Source organism: Salmo salar, chromosome ssa04, assembly GCF_905237065.1.
Source record: "Salmo salar chromosome ssa04, Ssal_v3.1, whole genome shotgun sequence".
NCBI lineage: Eukaryota > Metazoa > Chordata > Actinopteri > Salmoniformes > Salmonidae > Salmo > Salmo salar.
In genome coordinates, this window is record NC_059445.1 from 79,093,804 (window position 1) to 79,114,621 (window position 20,818).

Consider the following 20,818-nt stretch of genomic DNA (forward strand, 5'->3'; position numbering starts at 1 on the left):
CAAGCTAAATATTACCCATCCTTGCATTTGACAAAGTGAGCCCTGCTTATCACAGGGCGGCATCAGCGCTCACCTAAAAAGCCCATATGCCACTGGTTAAGAGAAATTGTCATTGTTTTTGGACAGTATTATGTGAGGTTGTATGTGTTGTTTGAGGTGCGTCTTGGTGTGTTTAGCTCAGCAAATGGCGCCATAGGTGAGCGCCTGATCCTGCCTGATGAGGACCGGCAGTGAGAAGACGCCTTCTGTCCAATCACTCTGATGTGGAATGGAACAGAGACGCATGGTTGAATGGCTCTAAAATACTTCCATAGAGTTGAAAATAAATCTAACTTTTTAGACAAAATAAAATTACATACAACAGCACAAAGCCGACATTTAGGTGAATCAATATAACTTAAAGTATATTATTCGGTGATTGTGTAGTTAAAAATGGGATGAGTCAATGCATTTACAAGCCCTGGCTATTGAACCTTTATCTCTTGCTATTTGTCTCCATCTGTCGGTATTTTAGTATTCCACCACCCACAGGAAGTTAGAAACGAAGCGCGCTCGGTAACAAACCGGGCGACAGAAACGAGTGCTGATTAAACAACACTGAATGAAACTGAGTTTTAAGAAATCACTTACTTTATACATTTATTACACGTCGTAGCACGTGTTCCTGCACACCACAGAAACGAAAGGATTTGTGGCACACCGCAATTTGTAGGTATGAATGCGCATCTGATTGTCTTTACTCTTGTAAAAATAACAGTCCATGGCTGGCAGGCCATCGAATTAGCTCGCTAGCTAGCTCGATCTGGATGAGAGACACGCAAGTCATTTTTTCTTAGTAATGCCAGACATTATGTTCATTTTTTTCAATCATCATTTGATTAGATTGCATCTGAGTGATTGATAAATTGCGGATAATAACTAGCTAGCTAACGTTAGCTAGCTAGCTAATTTACTGAATGGCGTGAGCTGAATCTATCTACAAAGATAACACTAGGCCATCCCTAACCGAGGTAGCTAACTAACAAAACTATATGGTAGCCACATTAAACTTAATTTATAACTTGTTTTCATTGCAAAGTACTGGAAGCAATGCATCTCCAATAAGATTGCTATGCTGTCATGGTTTCTGGATGTGTAGCTGAGAGTTATTATTCTGATCTCGTGCAGGTGTTGCAGGAGGTTCGCACCAGCATGTCTGTGTCTGTGATCATTAAATGGGGTGGGCAGGAGTACTCCATCAGGACACTCTCCGAAGAGGACACTGTGCTGGACCTCAAGCAGTCCATCAAGTCCCTGACAGGGGTTCTCCCAGAGAGGCAGAAACTTCTAGGATTAAAGGTCAAAGGTAAAACCCATCTGTGGATGGCAGATGTAAAGGCCAATAACTGTTTTACTGCATTTGAGAGCTAATTGGCACGTGCAGCACAGATTGTATGGAAGTATTTTCCCTCTCACGTTTCACACCATTGTGGATATCTGATTCATCACGTCTTAATGGTTCTGTCTCTCTCCCAGGCAAACCAGCAGAGGACCAAGTGAAGCTGGGTTCACTGAAGCTGAAACCCAATACCAAGATCATGATGATGGGCAGCAGAGAAGAGAGTCTGGTGGGTTCCACTTCCTTCTGCTCTTGTACTAAACTGTACGGTGAACCATTCCACACCTAGGACTGTGATTGGTGAAGCCTGCTTCCAGATGTTTACCAGAAGCAATGTCACGACAAGCACCGACTTGTAGAGTGTTGATTTTCTAACTTTAGCATGTCAAAGCCCTAGGCCTCATAACACTCAATCGATTTGTTTTGTTTTGTGAAGGAAGAAGTTTTAGCACCTCCCCCAGAGAATGATGACATTGTCAATGACTTTGACATTGAAGAAGAGGTGATTGAAGTACAGAACAGGTGCAGTAGGACTTTGCAGATCCAAATAATTTATACTGTAGTTTCAGTCATCCAAGTAATGAATTGATTCGACTCAAACTTCGCTTGGCACTCTACGGTATGTTTTCTAAGATCACATAGTCAGTCCAATGTCTTGTTTTAACTTAATGCCCTTTATTGTTTTCTTTAGAGAGGAGAACTTGGCTAAGATAGCCCGCCGTGTCAAAGACTACAAAGTGGAGGGGATGAACCCACCCAGGGCAGGAAAGAGTCTGTTAGTACTAGATGTGGACTACACGTTGTTTGGTGAGTAGGAAGACTTTCATAACTGCACTGGGAACTGCTGTTTGCCTAGTTAAGTGATTTAATAATTACACCATTTTCTAAATATGAAACATATTCTAAGATGTTAGAATATTATTGGAAGATTTTATACCTTTGTCCTTCTGCTGTTTTGGGGTTGTGTTTTTTCAAACGTTTGAGCATGTTTCTCTATGATTTGTTTCATTCCAGATCACAAGTCATGTGCCGAGACGGGACAAGAGCTCATGAGGCCTTTTCTCCATGAGTTCCTGACCTCGGCATATGAGGACTATGACATCGTCATCTGGTGTAAGTACCAAACTGCTTGTTTTGATGTACATGGAAAGTTTAACTTAACTGCCCCTATTTTGTGTTTAATTTGTTCTAGCTGCCACGAGTATGAAGTGGATTGATGCTAAAATGAAAGTAAGTATTCCCTTCTGAAATGTTGATATTTAAAAATGTTTTTTTATCAGTCTCAATTTGTTGACTCTTCATGGCCAGAAAGGGGCAGTGTTTCCCCAAATATATTTTTCCCAACATGTAAACTTCCATTGAGAGCACTATACACATGCATATTGAGTAGCAGTGATTTAATATGCGGTATTGACCTGTAGTATAGAATGTCAGATTAGATGTTGTCTTCCTGTTGTGGTGTATGTGACTGTCTCCCCGTGCCCTCTGGTTTCTCAGGAGCTGGGAGTGACAGACAACCCTAACTACAAGATCACCTTCATGCTGGACAGTGCAGCCATGATCACAGTGCACACGCCTAAGAGGGGTGTAGTGGAGGTGAGTGGGCCTACACTGGAGCAGACAACCTCATAAATCCCACTCATTCATGTCCCAGTTGCCTGGTGGAACTGTCTCCAGTCAGTGTTGTGGTGGGTGTGTTTCAGGTGAAGCCTCTTGGGGTGATATGGGGAAAGTACAGTGAGTTCTACAGCAAGAGGAACACTATCATGTTTGACGACATTGGCAGAAATTTCCTAATGAACCCACAGAACGGACTGAAGGTAAGTTCTGGTAGAACTTACATGACAAGACCGGACGTTTCTTTGCTTCACTTGCGGTTGTTTGAGACGGCATTTATTATCATTGGAAGTGTGAATTTAAAAAACTATATTTAACCTTTATTTAACGAGGCAAGTCAGTTAAGAACAAATTCTTATTTACAATGACAGCCCACCAAAAAGCAAAAGGCCTCCTACGGGGACGGGGGCTGGTATATAAAATAAAAACATTATTTATATATATATATATATATATATATGACAAAACACACATCACGATAAGAGAGACAACACTACATAAAGAGAGACCTAAAACAACCACATAGCAAGGCAGCAACACATGACAACACAGCATGGTAGCAACACAACATGACAATAACATGGTAGAAACACAACATGGTAGCAACACAACATAACAACAACATGGTAGCAGCACAACATAACAACAACATGGTAGCAACACAACATAACAACAACATGGTAGCAACACAACATAACAACAACATGGTAGCAGCACAACATAACAACAACATGGTAGCAGCACAACATAACAACAACATGGTAGCAGCACAACATAACAACAACATGGTAGCAGCACAACATAACAACAACATGGTAGAAACACAACATAACAACAACATGGTAGCAGCACAACATAACAACAACATGGTAGCAGCACAACATAACAACAACATGGTAGCAGCACAACATAACAACAACATGGTAGCAGCACAACATAACAACAACATGGTAGGAACACAACATGGTAGAAACACAACATAACAACAACATGGTAGCAGCACAACATAACAACAACATGGTAGCAGCACAACATAACAACAACATGGTAGCAGCACAACATAACAACAACATGGTAGCAGCACAACATAACAACAACATGGTAGGAACACAACATAACAACAACATGGTAGCAACATAACAACAGCATGGTAGCAACACAACATAACAACAGCATGGTAGCAACACAACATAACAACAACATGGTAGGAACACAACATAACAACAACATGGTAGCAACACAACATAACAACAACATGGTAGCAGCACAACATAACAACAACATGGTAGGAACACAACATAACAACAACATGGTAGCGACACAACATAACAACAACATGGTAGCAGCACAACATAACAACAACATGGTAGCAGCACAACATAACAACAACATGGTAGCAACACAACATAACAACAACATGGTAGCAGCACAACATAACAACAACATGGTAGCAACACAACATAACAACAACATGGTAGCAGCACAACATAACAACAACATGGTAGCAGCACAACATAACAACAACATGGTAGCAGCACAACATAACAACAACATGGTAGCAGCACAACATAACAACAACATGGTAGCAGCACAACATAACAACAACATGGTAGCAGCACAACATAACAACAACATGGTAGCAGCACAACATAACAACAACATGGTAGGAACACAACATGGTAGCAACACAACATAACAACAACATGGTAGCAGCACAACATAACAACAACATGGTAGAAACACAACATGGTAGCAGCACAACATAACAACAACATGGTAGCAGCACAACATAACAACAACATGGTAGCAGCACAACATAACAACAACATGGTAGCAACACAACATAACAACAACATGGTAGCAACACAACATAACAACAACATGGTAGCAACACAACATAACAACAACATGGTAGCAGCACAACATAACAACAACATGGTAGCAGCACAACATAACAACATGGTAGCAACACAACATAACAACAACATGGTAGCAACACAACATAACAACAACATGGTAGCAACACAACATAACAACAACATGGTAGCAACACAACATAACAACAACATGGTAGCAGCACAACATAACAACAACATGGTAGCAACACAACATAACAACAACATGGTAGCAGCACAACATAACAACAACATGGTAGCAGCACAACATAACAACAACATGGTAGCAGCACAACATAACAACAACATGGTAGCAGCACAACATAACAACAACATGGTAGCAGCACAACATAACAACAACATGGTAGCAACACAACATAACAACAACATGGTAGCAGCACAACATAACAACAACATGGTAGCAACACAACATAACAACAACATGGTAGCAACACAACATGGTAGAAACACAACATAACAACAACATGGTAGCAGCACAACATAACAACAACATGGTAGCAGCACAACATAACAACAACATGGTAGCAGCACAACATAACAACAACATGGTAGCAGCACAACATAACAACAACATGGTAGCAGCACAACATAACAACAACATGGTAGCAGCACAACATAACAACAACATGGTAGGAGCACAACATAACAACAACATGGTAGCAACACAACATAACAACAACATGGTAGGAACACAACATAACAACAACATGGTAGCAACACAACATAACAACAACATGGTAGCAGCACAACATAACAACAACATGGTAGGAACACAACATAACAACAACATGGTAGCGACACAACATAACAACAACATGGTAGCAGCACAACATAACAACAACATGGTAGCAGCACAACATAACAACAACATGGTAGCAGCACAACATAACAACAACATGGTAGCAACACAACATAACAACAACATGGTAGCAACACAACATAACAACAACATGGTAGCAGCACAACATAACAACAACATGGTAGCAGCACAACATAACAACAACATGGTAGCAGCACAACATAACAACAACATGGTAGCAGCACAACATAACAACAACATGGTAGCAGCACAACATAACAACAACATGGTAGCAGCACAACATAACAACAACATGGTAGGAACACAACATGGTAGCAACACAACATAACAACAACATGGTAGCAGCACAACATAACAACAACATGGTAGAAACACAACATGGTAGCAGCACAACATAACAACAACATGGTAGCAGCACAACATAACAACAACATGGTAGCAACACAACATAACAACAACATGGTAGCAACACAACATAACAACAACATGGTAGCAACACAACATAACAACAACATGGTAGCAACACAACATAACAACAACATGGTAGCAGCACAACATAACAACAACATGGTAGCAACACAACATAACAACAACATGGTAGCAACACAACATAACAACAACATGGTAGCAGCACAACATAACAACAACATGGTAGCAACACAACATGACAACAACATGGTAGCAGCACAACATGACAACAACATGGTAGCAGCACAACATAACAACAACATGGTAGCAGCACAACATAACAACAACATGGTAGCAGCACAACATAACAACAACATGGTAGCAGCACAACATAACAACAACATGGTAGCAGCACAACATAACAACAACATGGTAGCAACACAACATAACAACAACATGGTAGCAGCACAACATAACAACAACATGGTAGCAACACAACATGACAACATGGTAGCAGCACAACATAACAACAACATGGTAGCAGCACAACATAACAACAACATGGTAGCAACACAACATGGTAGGAGCACAACATAACAACAACATGGTAGCAACACAACATAACAACAACATGGTAGCAGCACAACATAACAACAACATGGTAGCAGCACAACATAACAACAACATGGTAGCAACATAACAACAACATGGTAGCAACATAACAACAACATGGTAGAAACATAACAACAACATGGTAGAAACATAACAACAACATGGTAGCAACGCAACATAACAACAACATGGTAGCAACACAACAACAACATGGTAGAAACATAACAACAACATGGTAAAAACATTATTGGGCACAGACAACAGCACAAAGTGCAAGAAGGTAGAGACAACAATACATCACGCAAAGCAGCCACAACTGTCAGTAAGAGTGTCCATGATTGAGTCTTTGAATGAAGAGATGGAGATAAAACTGTCCAGTTTGAGTGTTTGTTGCAGCTCGTTCCAGTTGCAAGCTGCAGCGAACTTTCAATAGTCTGAGAAAAATCTGCTCTGTTTCTGAGGTCGTGGTACTTTCTGGATGGAGGATAAAAAGGGAGTGAGAGAGACCAGCTCACCCCGTTATGACGAGGTTTTTTTACCTTACAGGTTGATAACCACATTGTCGTCCATCATTTACATTTTAGTCATTTAGCAGATGCTCTTATCCAGAGTGACTTACACTAGTGAATGCATACATTTCATACATTTTTTTTTTTCTTCGTACTGGCCCCCCGTGGGAATCGAACCCACAACCCTGGCGTTGCAAACACCATGCTCTACCAACTGAGCTACAGGGAAGGTCCATCAGTTCAGTTTGGTACTTAGAACACACATTGCATTTAGAACGCGTTGCAAAAATGTCACTAAAGGGGTGAACTAATCAGTTCTCCTCACTGGTTACATGGACGGACATGTGTGTTAACCGAGGTGGAGATGCTATGAAATCCACTAGAGCAGACCAGTAAAATGCAGTGTAATTACACTTCTATAGACCCCAACAGTATTTAGAGGCTGGCGTAATATTTGCTCTAATGTGATGGCCGGCCATTATAAGAGATGTTTGTTTGAGAGTCTGGGCTCTATTTCAACAAACCTAATGTAATGCTATCGTAGCGCTGGAAGTCCAGCCATCGTTACCACTAAGACCACATTTTGGTTGGGTCTTAAATATCCCCACCAGTGCTGCCTGAAATTGGTTCCTATAAGAGAGGTACATTACCAATCCTGGGCTAGGGTTGGAAAATAGATGTGTGAAGGCTTTAACAGGTGAATTGCAAACTAGTGTGTGTTTTGACAATAGTAGTGGCTTAAGGCCAGATGAAAATAGAGCCCTCTGCATTTTAATGTCAGTTTTCAATAAGTAACCTTACCAAAACCTTACCAAAACCTTACCAAAACTTACCAAAACCTACCAAAACCTTACCAAAACCTTACCAAAACCTACCAAAACCTTACCAAAACCTTACCAAAACCTACCAAAACCTACCAAAACCTACCAAAACGTAACAAAACCTACCAAAACCTCCCTGGGTCTTCGAGTTGTCAGCTGTCATTATGGTGTTCATTTTGATACAACCCATTTTCAATGTTTCCCCCCCTTTAGATTCGTCCATTCATGAAAGCGCACTTAAACCGTGAAAAAGACAAAGAGCTCTTCAAACTGTCTCAGTATCTTAAAGAGATTGCCAAACTGGAGGACTTCTCTGGTCTCAACCATAAGCATTGGGAGAGGTAAGGTTACTGATTCTGCAGCTAACTTCGTCTTAACGTACCTTCCTGTTGTTTTGCTGCTTCAGTCCTGACCTTTTTTCTACTAGATGATCATAGCTTTGTGACAATTGCTGTGTTGTGGTGTATGTCTGCAGGTATCGCGCAAAGAAGCAGAGCCAGTGAGAGCATTGTTGTGGATGTGTGAAGGGATGGTCATTCCTCAACCAGGAACAGTGCTAGACACTCAAGCCCTCTACTACTACTGCCTGTTTCTGACTGGGAGCTGTTTCCTATTGTTTGGCTTGTTTTTTAAACTTCTGTTCTTCCCTCATCTATGTCTTTCTCTATTGACTTCAGTCTGGGAGACAAAGTAAATACTATACACCTATCAGTACTCAGTTTACACCTATCAGTACTCAGTTTACACCTATCAGTACTCAGTTTACACCTATCAGTACTCAGTTTACACCTATCAGTACTCAGTTTACACCTTTCAGTACTCAGTTTACACCTATCAGTACTCAGTTTACACCTATCAGTACTCAGTTTACACCTATCAGTACTTAGTTTACATGCAATGGTTTTTTGTTAGGTTTCACCCAATCGTTCTTTCAGATTACTGACTGTCATCTGTAGCTATGACACTTAACCTCAGAGTTATACGAACATGAGTTTGTTCTGGACTGATAGTGTTCTGTATTCTCTTTTCTCTCCTCTCCCCCTGGCTCTCTCCCCTCCCCCTGGCTCTCTCCTCTCCCCCTGGCTCTCTCCTCTCCCCCTGGCTCTCTCCCCTCCCCCTGGCTCTCTCCCCTCCCCTGGCTCTCTCCCCTCCCCCTGCGGCTCTCTCCTCTCCACCTGGCTCTCTCCTCTCCCCCCTGCGGCTCTCTCCCCTCCCCCTGCGGCTCTCTCCCCCCCCCTGGCTCTCTCCCCTCCCCCTGCGGCTCTCTCCCCTCCCCTGCGGCTCTCTCCCCTCCCCCTGGCTCTCTCCTCTCCCCCTGGCTCTCTCCTCTCCCCTGGCTCTCTCCCCTGCCCCTCCCCTGGCTCTCTCCCCTGCCCCTCCCCCTGGCTCTCTCCCCTGCCCCTCCCCTGGCTCTCTCCCCCCCCCTGGCTCTCTCCCCTCCCCCTGCGGCTCTCTCCCCCCCCCCTGCGGCTCTCTCCCCTCCCCCTGCGGCTCTCTCCCCTCCCCCTGCGGCTCTCTCCCCTCCCCCTGCGGCTCTCCCCTCTCCTCTCCCCCTGGCTCTCTCCCCTCCCCCTGCGGCTCTCTCCTCTCCCCCTGGCTCTCTCCTCCCCCTCCCCTGGCTCTCTCCCCTCCCCTGCGGCTCTCTCTCCTCCCCCTGGCTCTCTCTCCTCCTCCTGGCTCTCTCCCCTCCCCCTGCGGCTCTCTCCCCTCCCCTGGCTCTCTCCCCTCCCCCTGCGGCTCTCTCCCCCTCCCCTTGGCTCTCTCCCCCTCCCCTGGCTCTCTCCCCTCCCCCTGCGGCTCTCTCCCCTCCCCCTGCGGCTCTCTCCCCCTCCCCTTGGCTCTCTCCCCCTCCCCTGGCTCTCTCCCCTCCCCCTGCGGCTCTCTCCCCTCCCCCTGCGGCTCTCTCCCCCTCCCCCTGCGGCTCTCTCCCCCCTCCCCCTGCGGCTCTCTCCCCCTCCCCCTGCGGCTCTCTCCCCTCCCCCTGCGGCTCTCTCCCCTCCCCCTGCGCCTCTCCTCTATGACACCACCATACCACGTAGATGTATTGAAGCTGGCGCAGTCACTGATTGAAGCTGGCGCAGTCACTGATTGAAGCTGGCGCAGTCACTGAGTTACCGAGTGCACAGTCTGACACTGAGGTGGATTAGGTCTCTATTAGGAGTGTGACGTCTGTATCCTGCTGCTGGTCACAGAGGTCATTTCAGAAGGAGACGGTGACGTTGTCCATCAGGCAGTTTTTAGTTTTTCCTCATTGGCTGTTGACGTCAGCTATGCCTGCCTGGAAACCAAATATATCTCTGTACCTGGTTACAATATTTTTCTAAATGATGCATTTGACCCAACTTTGATTTGAACTGAACATTTCTTTCATATTCTCAGGCAATTGTTAGGTCCACTGAACCAAACAATAGTTGTTGTAGTGGAGTGACTGAAAATAAATGGGGAAAGGGGGGGGGGGCGGCTGGGGGGGGGGGCAATTAAAGGCATTGTGTTTGGCAGACTCAGCCCAAGCACTAGACACTAAACTCAGATCAGAGTTGTCCTCTTTTCTGAGGTTTATTTGTAAATAGAGTTGTATATTTTCAGTTGGAAGAAGGGATATGGTTCAGAGCATTGAGTCGGACACATTTTTATCCGTTACTAGTTTTCTGTTTAAAAGGCAAATGAACATTCTCTGACAGTAATTCAACATTTGCTTTATCCATTGGCAGTAACACTAGAGCGTTCATTCTCTCACGCCATCCTGCAAAGTTATTCAATAAGCTAAAGATCAACTGCATTCAGAGGAAATGAATTAATGTCGGGGTTTACAGAATATTTTAAACTCTTTATCTGTTTTGGACTGTCAAATATTTATTTTACAGAGACTTCCTTACTACTTTGTTTTCTTGTAAACAATGTTTTGCTACCTTCATGTCCGGTATCAAAGGTAAATGTATAAATATGCATTTCAGTTGTTAAATGATGGTACTATCATTTTATTTAACTAGGCAAGTCAGTTAAGAACAAATTCTTATTTACAATGACATTTAACAAGCTGTGCATACTTACCCATGCATCACAGGCCCTGAATACACATGTGGATGACTGACAATAGTAAATCATGTCTGTTGCTTAAGTAGCAGTGTTGAAAGTACAACCTACCTGCAGTGAATCCGCTCATCGTTTCCATTACATGGTCATCTAACAGACTCAACCTTTTATTGGTTTAGTTTTGTCCTGTGATATTTAATTAGCAGACTGTTGTATGTCAGAAAACATGGACATGTTTTAACGAGTGGACACTGGATTCCTGTTGTGAACATATCCCCATTGTAAATTAAAATATTTTTTACAAAAGCTCCTTTTCCAGTCTGATTTTTATACACAGTCAGTTACGTTAGTGCAACCATTGTAAAAACGAATTCTAGTGCCTTGAAAGGTGATAATTTAAAAAAATATATATACAAATGACGATTTGCTGATTCAGATGCATAACAAATGAACAGGGGCATGTATCTGAGTGCAGGGCTTTTATTTTTTGCATCTTTTTCATTATTTAGACAAATATTCATGCTACAGTAATGAAAAACATGAGATAAATAACATAAATCATGGTTACATTTCAGAACTATTACAAATTAATAAATAACTTTACTTACATTCAAATTACAACAATCATAATATACTACATTGCATTTTATTTTCTTTGGTATAATGTAAAACAATATCTGTTCAGTGACGAGACATATTTGGATGTGAAGGTTGGAGCTGAGGGATGACGTCTCTTCATCTGGATGTGCTTTCCTTTTTACTATTAAGAGAAAGAAATTGGATATTTTTCTAGAAACTTCACATTAACTGAAAAATGATGTTGAAATCACATACTATTCAAATGTTATAGGTTGAGCCATCATACCTGTCAATGTTTCTTATATTTATGCTTTACCCTGTTGTACAAAGACAGACAGTCACTAACCATTCGTCTATACAGTTTAGCACTGTTGAAAGCTTGACACTCCTAAACTTCTCATAAAGCTGTGTATAAGAGCTAATCATATCAAATGTTATTTGTCCAATGCGCCGAATACAACAGGTTTAGACCTTACAGTGAAATTCTTACTTACAAGCCCTTAACCAACAAAGCAGTTTTAAGAAGAAAAAAAAAAAACGTTTTAAGAAAGTATTTACTAAAATAAACTGAAGAAAATAATAAAGCAATTGAAAAAGCTAGAGAGCTAGTGAAAAAGACTACTCACTCAAAATCAGTCCACTGACACCAGGGACAGTCCACCAGTTCATCCTTCGCCCGGAGGCAGAAACGATACTTCTTGGAGCTGTGAACCACGGTTAACTTTGTGTCTTTGGTTTCTTTTAGAAGGACCTATATCAAGAGAGGAGAAATGGTACCCTCACCTTAGAATTTCATCCCTGGTGCTAATGTTCTTCTACACATTAATTCATGTATGAAGTCACAATTACAGAGTACCGTGTTGTAAAAGTAATGATTGTAAAGATTGACCAAGTATCACAGACTAGATTAAATGGTTAATCAAAACATTATCACAAATCGCGATGTTGAGGATTTCAAGAACAATATTGTTGTATAAAAATGGGCTTCTACCTGTTTTTCAGAGTCACAGTTTTCCCTGGCGTGAACCACTTTGACCTGGAATGTGAGGGGGTAGTAAGAGCGTGGGAGGCTCCACGTATCAGGGTACTCCCACTGAAAGGTGTTCCCCTCCACCTTGGTGATGTGGATCTTGTCTGTCTTCACTGACGAGGGAGAGAAGGAGACCAGACAGAACCAATATTAGTGAAGGTTCAAATTGGATGAAGCGGTGGCCATATGAATCCTATGATGTACTGCATAACAGAAAGCATGTCTACATGAAACAAGGATGGAATGACATGTACTGTATATTAACCTGAATGATGTGACAATGCTAATTCCAGGGAATGAGTGTGGAGGACATGTTTTCCTTGGCCTCACTGTACCTATTTCTCGTATGTAGAACGGTGTAACGGTGTAGTCCTCTAAGAGGTAGTTGCTCCTGAAGTAGACGGTCAGGTCGATACGGGACACCTCCTCAGCAAAGGAACAGCTGTCCAGGTCCTCACAGGTCAAACCTGCACCATCACTGTGAATGGAGCAGGAGAAGTTTCTGCCAGAGAACCTGGATGAGGGACACAAATCTCCTGGTTAGCCTTGGGACTTCTCACTCTCTGAAAGAAGACTCATGTTCAAACATAACAACAAATCAAAAGCTCTTCACAGAGAGTCAGTGGAGAGTCAGTGGAGAGTTAGCAGAGAGTCAGTGGAGAGTCAGTGGAGAGTCAGTGGAGAGTTAGCAGAGAGTCAGTGGAGAGTCAGTGGAGAGTTAGCAGAGAGTCAGTGGAGAGTCAGTGGAGAGTTAGCAGAGAGTCAGTGGAGAGTCAGCGGAGAGTCAGTGGAGAGTTAGCAGAGAGTCAGTGGAGAGTCAGTGGAGAGTTAGCAGAGAGTCAGCGGAGAGTCAGCGGAGAGTCAGTGGAGAGTTAGCGGAGAGTCAGTGGAGAGTCAGCGGAGAGTTAGCGGAGAGTCAGTGGAGAGTCAGCGGAGAGTCAGTGGAGAGTTAGCGGAGAGTCAGTGGAGAGTCAGTTGAGAGGCAGCGGAGAGTTAACAGAGAGTCAGTGGAGAGTAAGCGGAGAGTTAGCAGAGAGTTAGCAGAGAGTCAGTGGAGAGTTAGCGGAGAGTCAGCGGAGAGTCAGCAGAGAGTTAGCAGAGAGTTAGCAGAGAGTCAGTGGAGAGTTAGCAGAGAGTTAGCAGAGAGTCAGTGGAGAGTTAGCAGAGAGTCAGTGGAGAGTCAGTGGAGAGTCAGCGGAGAGTCAGTGGAGAGTTAGCAGAGAGTTAGTAGAGAGTCAGTGGAGAGTCAGTGGAGAGTTAGCAGAGAGTCAGCGGAGAGTCAGTGGAGAGTCAGTGGAGAGATAGCACAGAGTCAGTGGAGAGAGCATTTGCACTGTTGTAGTATTAACTTCGACTAGCATCATTCATGTGACAAGATGAAATAATGTAACCATCAGTACATGAGATCAGCCCATTGGTCATACATATTTCATCTACTGTATGTTTGATGACTTACTGTCCTACTTGGACCAGAGCAACAACTGCTGATGTCCGATACTTGGTCTTCTTCCAAAAGCAATGAAATGTTCCATTGTAATTTTTTGCCAAACATCTTATGTACTCTGGGTAAAAAGAGAAACAGAATGAGAGAGGGTGGAAACTCTCTCTCTTACACACACGGACGCGCACGCACGCACGTATACACACACACAGACACACACACACAGACACACACACACACCATCTTCATCTGTGTCATGTGACTTCTCCAGGACGCGTCTCGTTCTGTTGGGTGATGGTATGTCCTGCACCAGCACCAGAGTGTGGTTAAGGTACTCCCCAGCAGCGTTGTGGCAGCTGTAGTTCGCTCCCATCATCTCCTCCACTTTCACCTTGATCTGGTTCCCTTGTCCTGCAAGCTCACTGTCCTTCATCCAGATCACCTCTGTGTCCTGATAGGAGTCCCCACAGAGCAGAGGGACCTGCGTCTCAGTGAAGATCTTCAGATCCACCTTCACCACCTTCACTGGGAACCACATGGCCACCACTCTTTTTAGTACAGCGTTCATGTCCAACGTTTTGTTTTACACAAATGTTTGAATTTCATTAGTCTCCCAACATAGGAATATTATGACAGCGTAAGTTATTCAATCAGAAGTAGATCGTGTATATGTCAGGAGGAGAAGACAGGTAAAGATGTGATATATTTATATATGTAGCCTGAAACATTCACCATTTGGCATGAGAGTCTCGATGGTCTCTGTCCCATACTGGCTGCTTGATGCCACATGAAGGATGAGATACAGGACATGGTGTAGGAACCTGTTCATCTGGCAGACAGAAAAAAAACAACTGTACTTTAAAGTTCATTTCTATGTATTGTATCTACATGTTAATGACGTTCTCCCGAACCAGACAAAGTTAAATAGATTTTAATCAACAAGGCTATATTGTAGAAGTATGTAATGTCTTACCTTGATAATGAGATAATGAGTGTTTCTCCTGGCTGGATTGTAGTATTGTCAGGTGGACCCAGACAGTATTTATAGATCAGTGGAACAGAAGTGAAACCAGTTCCAAGTAAGAGGAACTGATTACCTATCAGTCTCATTTTTTGTTGATGATCAGGGTTTGAGAATGTATAGTCAGTTAAGGTAAGCACTAGACTGCTGAATGGAAGGCCCTATTTTCTGGACTTCTGTGGAATGGTGACTGATGTCACTACCAATGTAGTGGTGATGTAATCCAGTCATCAGCTAATGGCCTGGTCACAAGTCCTGTGGCATCAGCAGTGGTACGGGGGAACTCATTCCCACTTTGGTCTAAGATGGACAGGAGAGCATTGTGATGTGTGGTTTGGGTTCCACGTGGTTCTTCAGTATAAAAGGCGTGTACACGCACACTTAAATCCCCTAAATACATTTCACTAGAGCAGGATTCAGGAAGCATATGTTTTTTTTTTTTTTCTGCATGAGCTGTCCTTCCTTATGATGAAAATATGAATGGTCAGTTCTTTCCTGAGGGAAATGTGCTTTGTCAGCGCATACAAAACCTCTATTGACCTCTGCTCTGCTATACAGTACTGCAGCGTGAATAAATCACTCCAATATCCCACACTAGTTTCTCTTTCTGAAGGGGCATGACGTGGTTCTTACTGTGGGCTACATCCATAGGCTACATCCATAGGCTACATCCATAGGCTATATCCATAAGCTACATCCATAGGCTATATCCATAGGCTACATCCATAGGCTACATCCATAGGCTACATCCATAGGCTATATCCATAGGCTACATCCATAGGCTACATCTATAGGCTACAACCATAGGCTACATCCATAGGCTACATCCATAGGCTCCATTCATAGGCTACATCCATAGGCTACATCCATAGGCTACATCCATAGGCTACATCCATAGGCTATATCCATAGGCTACATCCATAGGCTACATCCATAGGCTACATCCATAGGCTACATCCATAGGCTATATCCATAGGCTACATCCATAGGCTACATCTATAGGCTACAACCATAGGCTACATCCATAGGCTACATCCATAGGCTACATTCATAGGCTACATCCATAGGCTACATCCATAGGCTATATCCATAGGCTACATCCATAGGCTATATCCATAGGCTACATCCATAGGCTACATCCATAGGCTATATCCATAAGCTACATCCATAGGCTACATCCATAGGCTATATCCATAGGCTACATCCATAGGCTACATCCATAGGCTATATCCATAAGCTACATCCATAGGCTACATCCATAGGCTACATCCATAGGCTACATCCATAGGCTACATCCATAGGCTATATCCATAGGCTACATCCATAGGCTACATCTATAGGCTACAACCATAGGCTACATCCATAGGCTACATCCATAGGTTACATCCATAGGCTACATCCATAGGCTACAACCATAGGCTACATCCATAGGCTACAACCATAGGCTACAACCATAGGCTACATCCATAGGCTACACCCATAGGCTACATCCATAGGCTACATCCACAGGCTACATCCATAGGCTACAACCATAGGCTACATCCATAGGCTACATCCATAGGCTACATCCATAGGCTATATCCATAGGCTACAACCATAGGCTACATCCATAAGCTACAACCATAAGCTACATCTATAGGCTACATCCATAGGCTACATCCATAGGCTACAACCATAGGCTACATCCATAGGCTACAACCATAGGCTACAACCATAGGCTACATCCATAGGCTACACCCATAGGCTACATCCATAGGCTACATCCACAGGCTACATCCATAGGCTACAACCATAGGCTACATCCATAGGCTACATCCATAGGCTACATCCATAGGCTACACCCATAGGCTACATCCATAGGCTACATCCACAGGCTACATCCATAGGCTACAACCATAGGCTACATCCATAGGCTATATCCATAGGCTACATCCATAGGCTACATCCATAGGCTATATCCATAAGCTACATCCATAGGCTATATCCATAGGCTATATCCATAGGCTACATCCATAGGCTACATCCATAGGCTATATCCATAAGCTACATCCATAGGCTACATCCATAGGCTACATCCATAGGCTATATCCATAGGCTACATCCATAGGCTACATCTATAGGCTACAACCATAGGCTACATCCATAGGCTACATCCATAGGTTACATCCATAGGCTACATCCATAGGCTACAACCATAGGCTACATCCATAGGCTACAACCATAGGCTACAACCATAGGCTACATCCATAGGCTACACCCATAGGCTACATCCATAGGCTACATCCATAGGCTACAACCATAGGCTACATCCATAGGCTACATCCATAGGCTACATCCATAGGCTATATCCATAGGCTATATCCATAGGCTACAACCATAGGCTACATCCATAAGCTACAACCATAAGCTACATCTATAGGCTACATCCATAGGCTACATCCATAGGCTACAACCATAGGCTACATCCATAGGCTACAACCATAGGCTACAACCATAGGCTACATCCATAGGCTACACCCATAGGCTACATCCATAGGCTACATCCACAGGCTACATCCATAGGCTACAACCATAGGCTACATCCATAGGCTACATCCATAGGCTACATCCATAGGCTATATCCATAGGCTATATCCATAGGCTACAACCATAGGCTACATCCATAAGCTACAACCATAAGCTACATCTATAGGCTACATCCATAGGCTACATCCATAGGCTACATCCATAGGCTACATCCATAAGCTACAACCATAAGCTACATCTATAGGCTACAACCATAGGCTGCAACCTAGCTGTTTTATTTTTTTATTTTATTTAACCTTTATTTAACCAGGTAGGCCAGTTGAGAACAAGTTCTCATTTACAACTGTGACCTGGCCAAGATAAAGCACAGCAGTGTGACACAGACAACAACACAGAGTTACACATGGAATAAACAAGCGTACAGTCAATAACACAATAGAAAAGTCTATATACAGTGTGTGCAAATGGAGTAAGGAGGTAAGGCAATAAATAGGCCATAGTAGCAAAGTAATTACAATTTAGCAAATTAACACTGGAGTGATAGATGTGCAGATGAGGATGTGTAAGTAGAGATACTGGTGTGCAAAATAGTAAAAAAAGTAAATAAAAACAATATGGGGATGAGGTAGGTAGTTGCCTAGCTGTGCCATATAACACGATAAGTCAGGTTTACACCCAGACTTTAGGGATAGCAACCCAGGAAGTAGAACACTGAGACTAAACAGAACAAAGTGACTAAAGGGAACTGGAAATGGGTGGGTTGAGGTGAGAATCATGTGCCTACCTAGTATCTACCTACACTTGAGTCGTGTCGTCTGCATTGGGGAACTTTGTCTTTGTGGACGGGGTTCCTAGATGTGTAGCTAATAGCTGTATATAGTACATTTGTAACTATAAGAATTCATAGATTGTAAGGAAAAAGTGGAAGTAGGTAAAGAGTGTGAAAGTGGATTGGGAAAGCGGATTGCCATTCAGGGGTTTACTGTGCCACAGGTGGAAACCCTCAGTCTAAATGTCCAATTTATGAAATACTATTTTCAGGGATTTCCACAAAATGAATTGCCCTTTCATATATTTAATACATGTTTGATGGAGAATGAATCAAATCTACATTACCACACAGTTCCCCTTCAGTTCCCCCTCATCTATCAAACTCTTGAGTCACACAGCTCTCACATGGGTTACCTCAGGACGGGATACTGGTTACAAAAGATTCCACATCCACACTGATATCTCAAATATGTTCATTTAAGGTTTTCTTCACTTAAACACGCTTTTGTGTGATTTATTTTTGAATATCTTATCCAGTGACATTCACCCATTTGGAGTCGAATTAACTTAATCAGAGTTTGTGTTTTTACAGTAAAGATCCCTGACAAATTAAATCGTAATTGTTTTATAAAACAAGCTGGGGAATTAATCTCACTCTGTGCTTCCTTTGACTCTTCCATTTTGGCTCTATGTTAGAACCATTTTGGCTCTATGTTAGAACCATTTTGGTTCTATGTTAGAACCATTTTGTCTCTATGTTAGAACCATTTTGGCTCTATGTTAGAACCATTTTGGCTCTATGTTAGAACCATTCGGATGCAGGGTAGAGATCAGTAGTAGCAGTAGAATCCAGGTGAGATGGCCTAGTAATTAGCCGAGCGTTGGTATGTTGATTAGATATGGCATCCGTTTACAGAGGAATGGGTTACACCATCAGACTAATTTCACGGGAGAGGCGAGCTGAGAGCATTATAATCTTTCCCAATGACTTCCTCTGAGGTGTCCCTGTAGCTGTCAGAGGGCCTCTCTCAATGTCATACAATCCAATTAATGTCACATTTGATAAACTCATAATAACAGACTACATTGTTTGGCTTCATTTAGCCATATTCAGGGACATGATTGTTATTTATTTTACCTGCCTCCCCATTGTTGCAGAGGTTTGTGTCATATGGGGTGAATGTGTTGTGGCACGTGTTGTTTTGGTCTCCTGAGAAATATAAAAAAGCTTAACTGTGAGCTCAACACCCCTGACTGTACACTGAGTGTGCAAAACATTAGGAATGCGTTCGTAATATTGAGTTGCACCCCTTTGCCCTCAGAACAGCCTCAATTCGTCGGGGCATGGACTCTACAAGATGTAGAAAGCGTTCCACAGGGATGATACACAAGGGAAACTGTTGAGCATGAAAAACCCAGCAGCGTTGCAGTTCTTGACACACTCAAACCGGTGTCCCTGGCACCTATTACCATACCAGTAGACATAAACAACAGGTGTGGAGCCAGTGGAGGCTGCTGAGAGGAGGACGGCTCATACTGGAACCTATTACCATACCAGTAGACATAAACAACAGGTGTGGAGCCAGTGGAGGCTGCTGAGAGGAGGACGGCTCATACTGGAACGGAGTAAATGGAAACCATGTGTTTGATGTATTTAATACAATTCCACCTTTTCCGATCCAGTTATTACCACGAGCCCGTCCTCCCCAATTAAGGAGCCACAAACCTCCTGTGTACCATACTCTGTACAAAGACAATCTTTTAAATCTTTTGTCTTGCCCATTCAACCCTCTGAATGGCACACATACAAAATCCTTCTTTAACTTATGTCTCTTTCCCTTTATCTACACTGATTGAAGTGGATTTAACAGGTGACATCAATAAGGAATCATATCTTTCACCTGGATTCACCTGGTCAGTCTATGTCATGGAAGGAGCAGGTGTTCCTAATGATTTGTCCACTCAGTGTAAGTATGTACCAGATCATTTATATATACACTAGATGGATGACAGGGGGCACTGTTTTGAAGCCAATGCACCTCCATCTTCGCTCTCCCCCACCATTGTAAATAATATTCTGGAAGCTCTATAACTGCATTTATTAACGTCTACATTTGTTGTTGCCACGTTTATTCTATCACAGACACCTGAACTTTAAAACTATATTAAGTGAGCTAAATTTAAAGTTCTAATGTTACTGTCCCACTATAAAAAATACAAAAAAAATACATGTCATTTTGTCCTTGAAACATTTAATTGAAATACTGTAGAATTGCATTAATTCCTATGGAGGACTGCTCCTACTGGGGAGTACCAACATGGCCGACCGGTGGCTT

The 20,818-nt window shown here is 42.8% G+C and overlaps 2 protein-coding genes across 5 annotated transcripts; one reads left to right on the forward strand and one right to left on the reverse strand.

Annotated features, from left to right (window-relative positions):
- The first annotated feature begins 499 nt into the window (after positions 1–499).
- Positions 500–8,957, forward strand: LOC106603889 (ubiquitin-like domain-containing CTD phosphatase 1). 3 transcript variants are annotated; one of them, XM_014198099.2, is made up of 11 exons: positions 500–712; positions 1,168–1,345; positions 1,516–1,607; positions 1,815–1,900; positions 2,070–2,185; positions 2,393–2,491; positions 2,571–2,608; positions 2,876–2,974; positions 3,082–3,198; positions 8,295–8,422; positions 8,557–8,957. In XM_014198099.2, exons 2-11 carry the CDS (start codon positions 1,192–1,194, stop codon positions 8,582–8,584), a joined length of 957 nt encoding a protein of 318 aa, XP_014053574.1. In that variant the 5' UTR covers positions 500–712; positions 1,168–1,191; the 3' UTR covers positions 8,585–8,957. The 3 variants fall into 3 exon arrangements, with proteins under 3 accessions (XP_014053574.1, XP_014053575.1, XP_014053576.1); XM_014198100.2 differs by having other exon boundaries at positions 519–708; XM_014198101.2 differs by lacking the exon at positions 500–712 and adding an exon at positions 825–1,010.
- Positions 8,958–11,578: 2,621 nt separating this feature from the next.
- Positions 11,579–15,731, reverse strand: LOC106603888 (interleukin-12 subunit beta). 2 transcript variants are annotated; one of them, XM_014198097.2, is made up of 9 exons: positions 15,138–15,731; positions 14,897–14,993; positions 14,405–14,689; positions 14,180–14,285; positions 13,059–13,237; positions 12,685–12,836; positions 12,320–12,444; positions 11,980–12,010; positions 11,579–11,874 (listed from the first exon to the last, which is right to left on the reverse strand). In XM_014198097.2, the coding sequence occupies exons 2-8, from the start codon at positions 14,991–14,993 to the stop codon at positions 11,983–11,985; spliced, it is 972 nt and encodes a 323-aa protein (XP_014053572.1). In that variant the 5' UTR covers positions 15,138–15,731; the 3' UTR covers positions 11,579–11,874; positions 11,980–11,982. The 2 variants fall into 2 exon arrangements, with proteins under 2 accessions (XP_014053572.1, XP_014053573.1); XM_014198098.2 differs by lacking the exon at positions 11,980–12,010.
- Between the last annotated feature and the right edge of the window lie 5,087 nt (positions 15,732–20,818).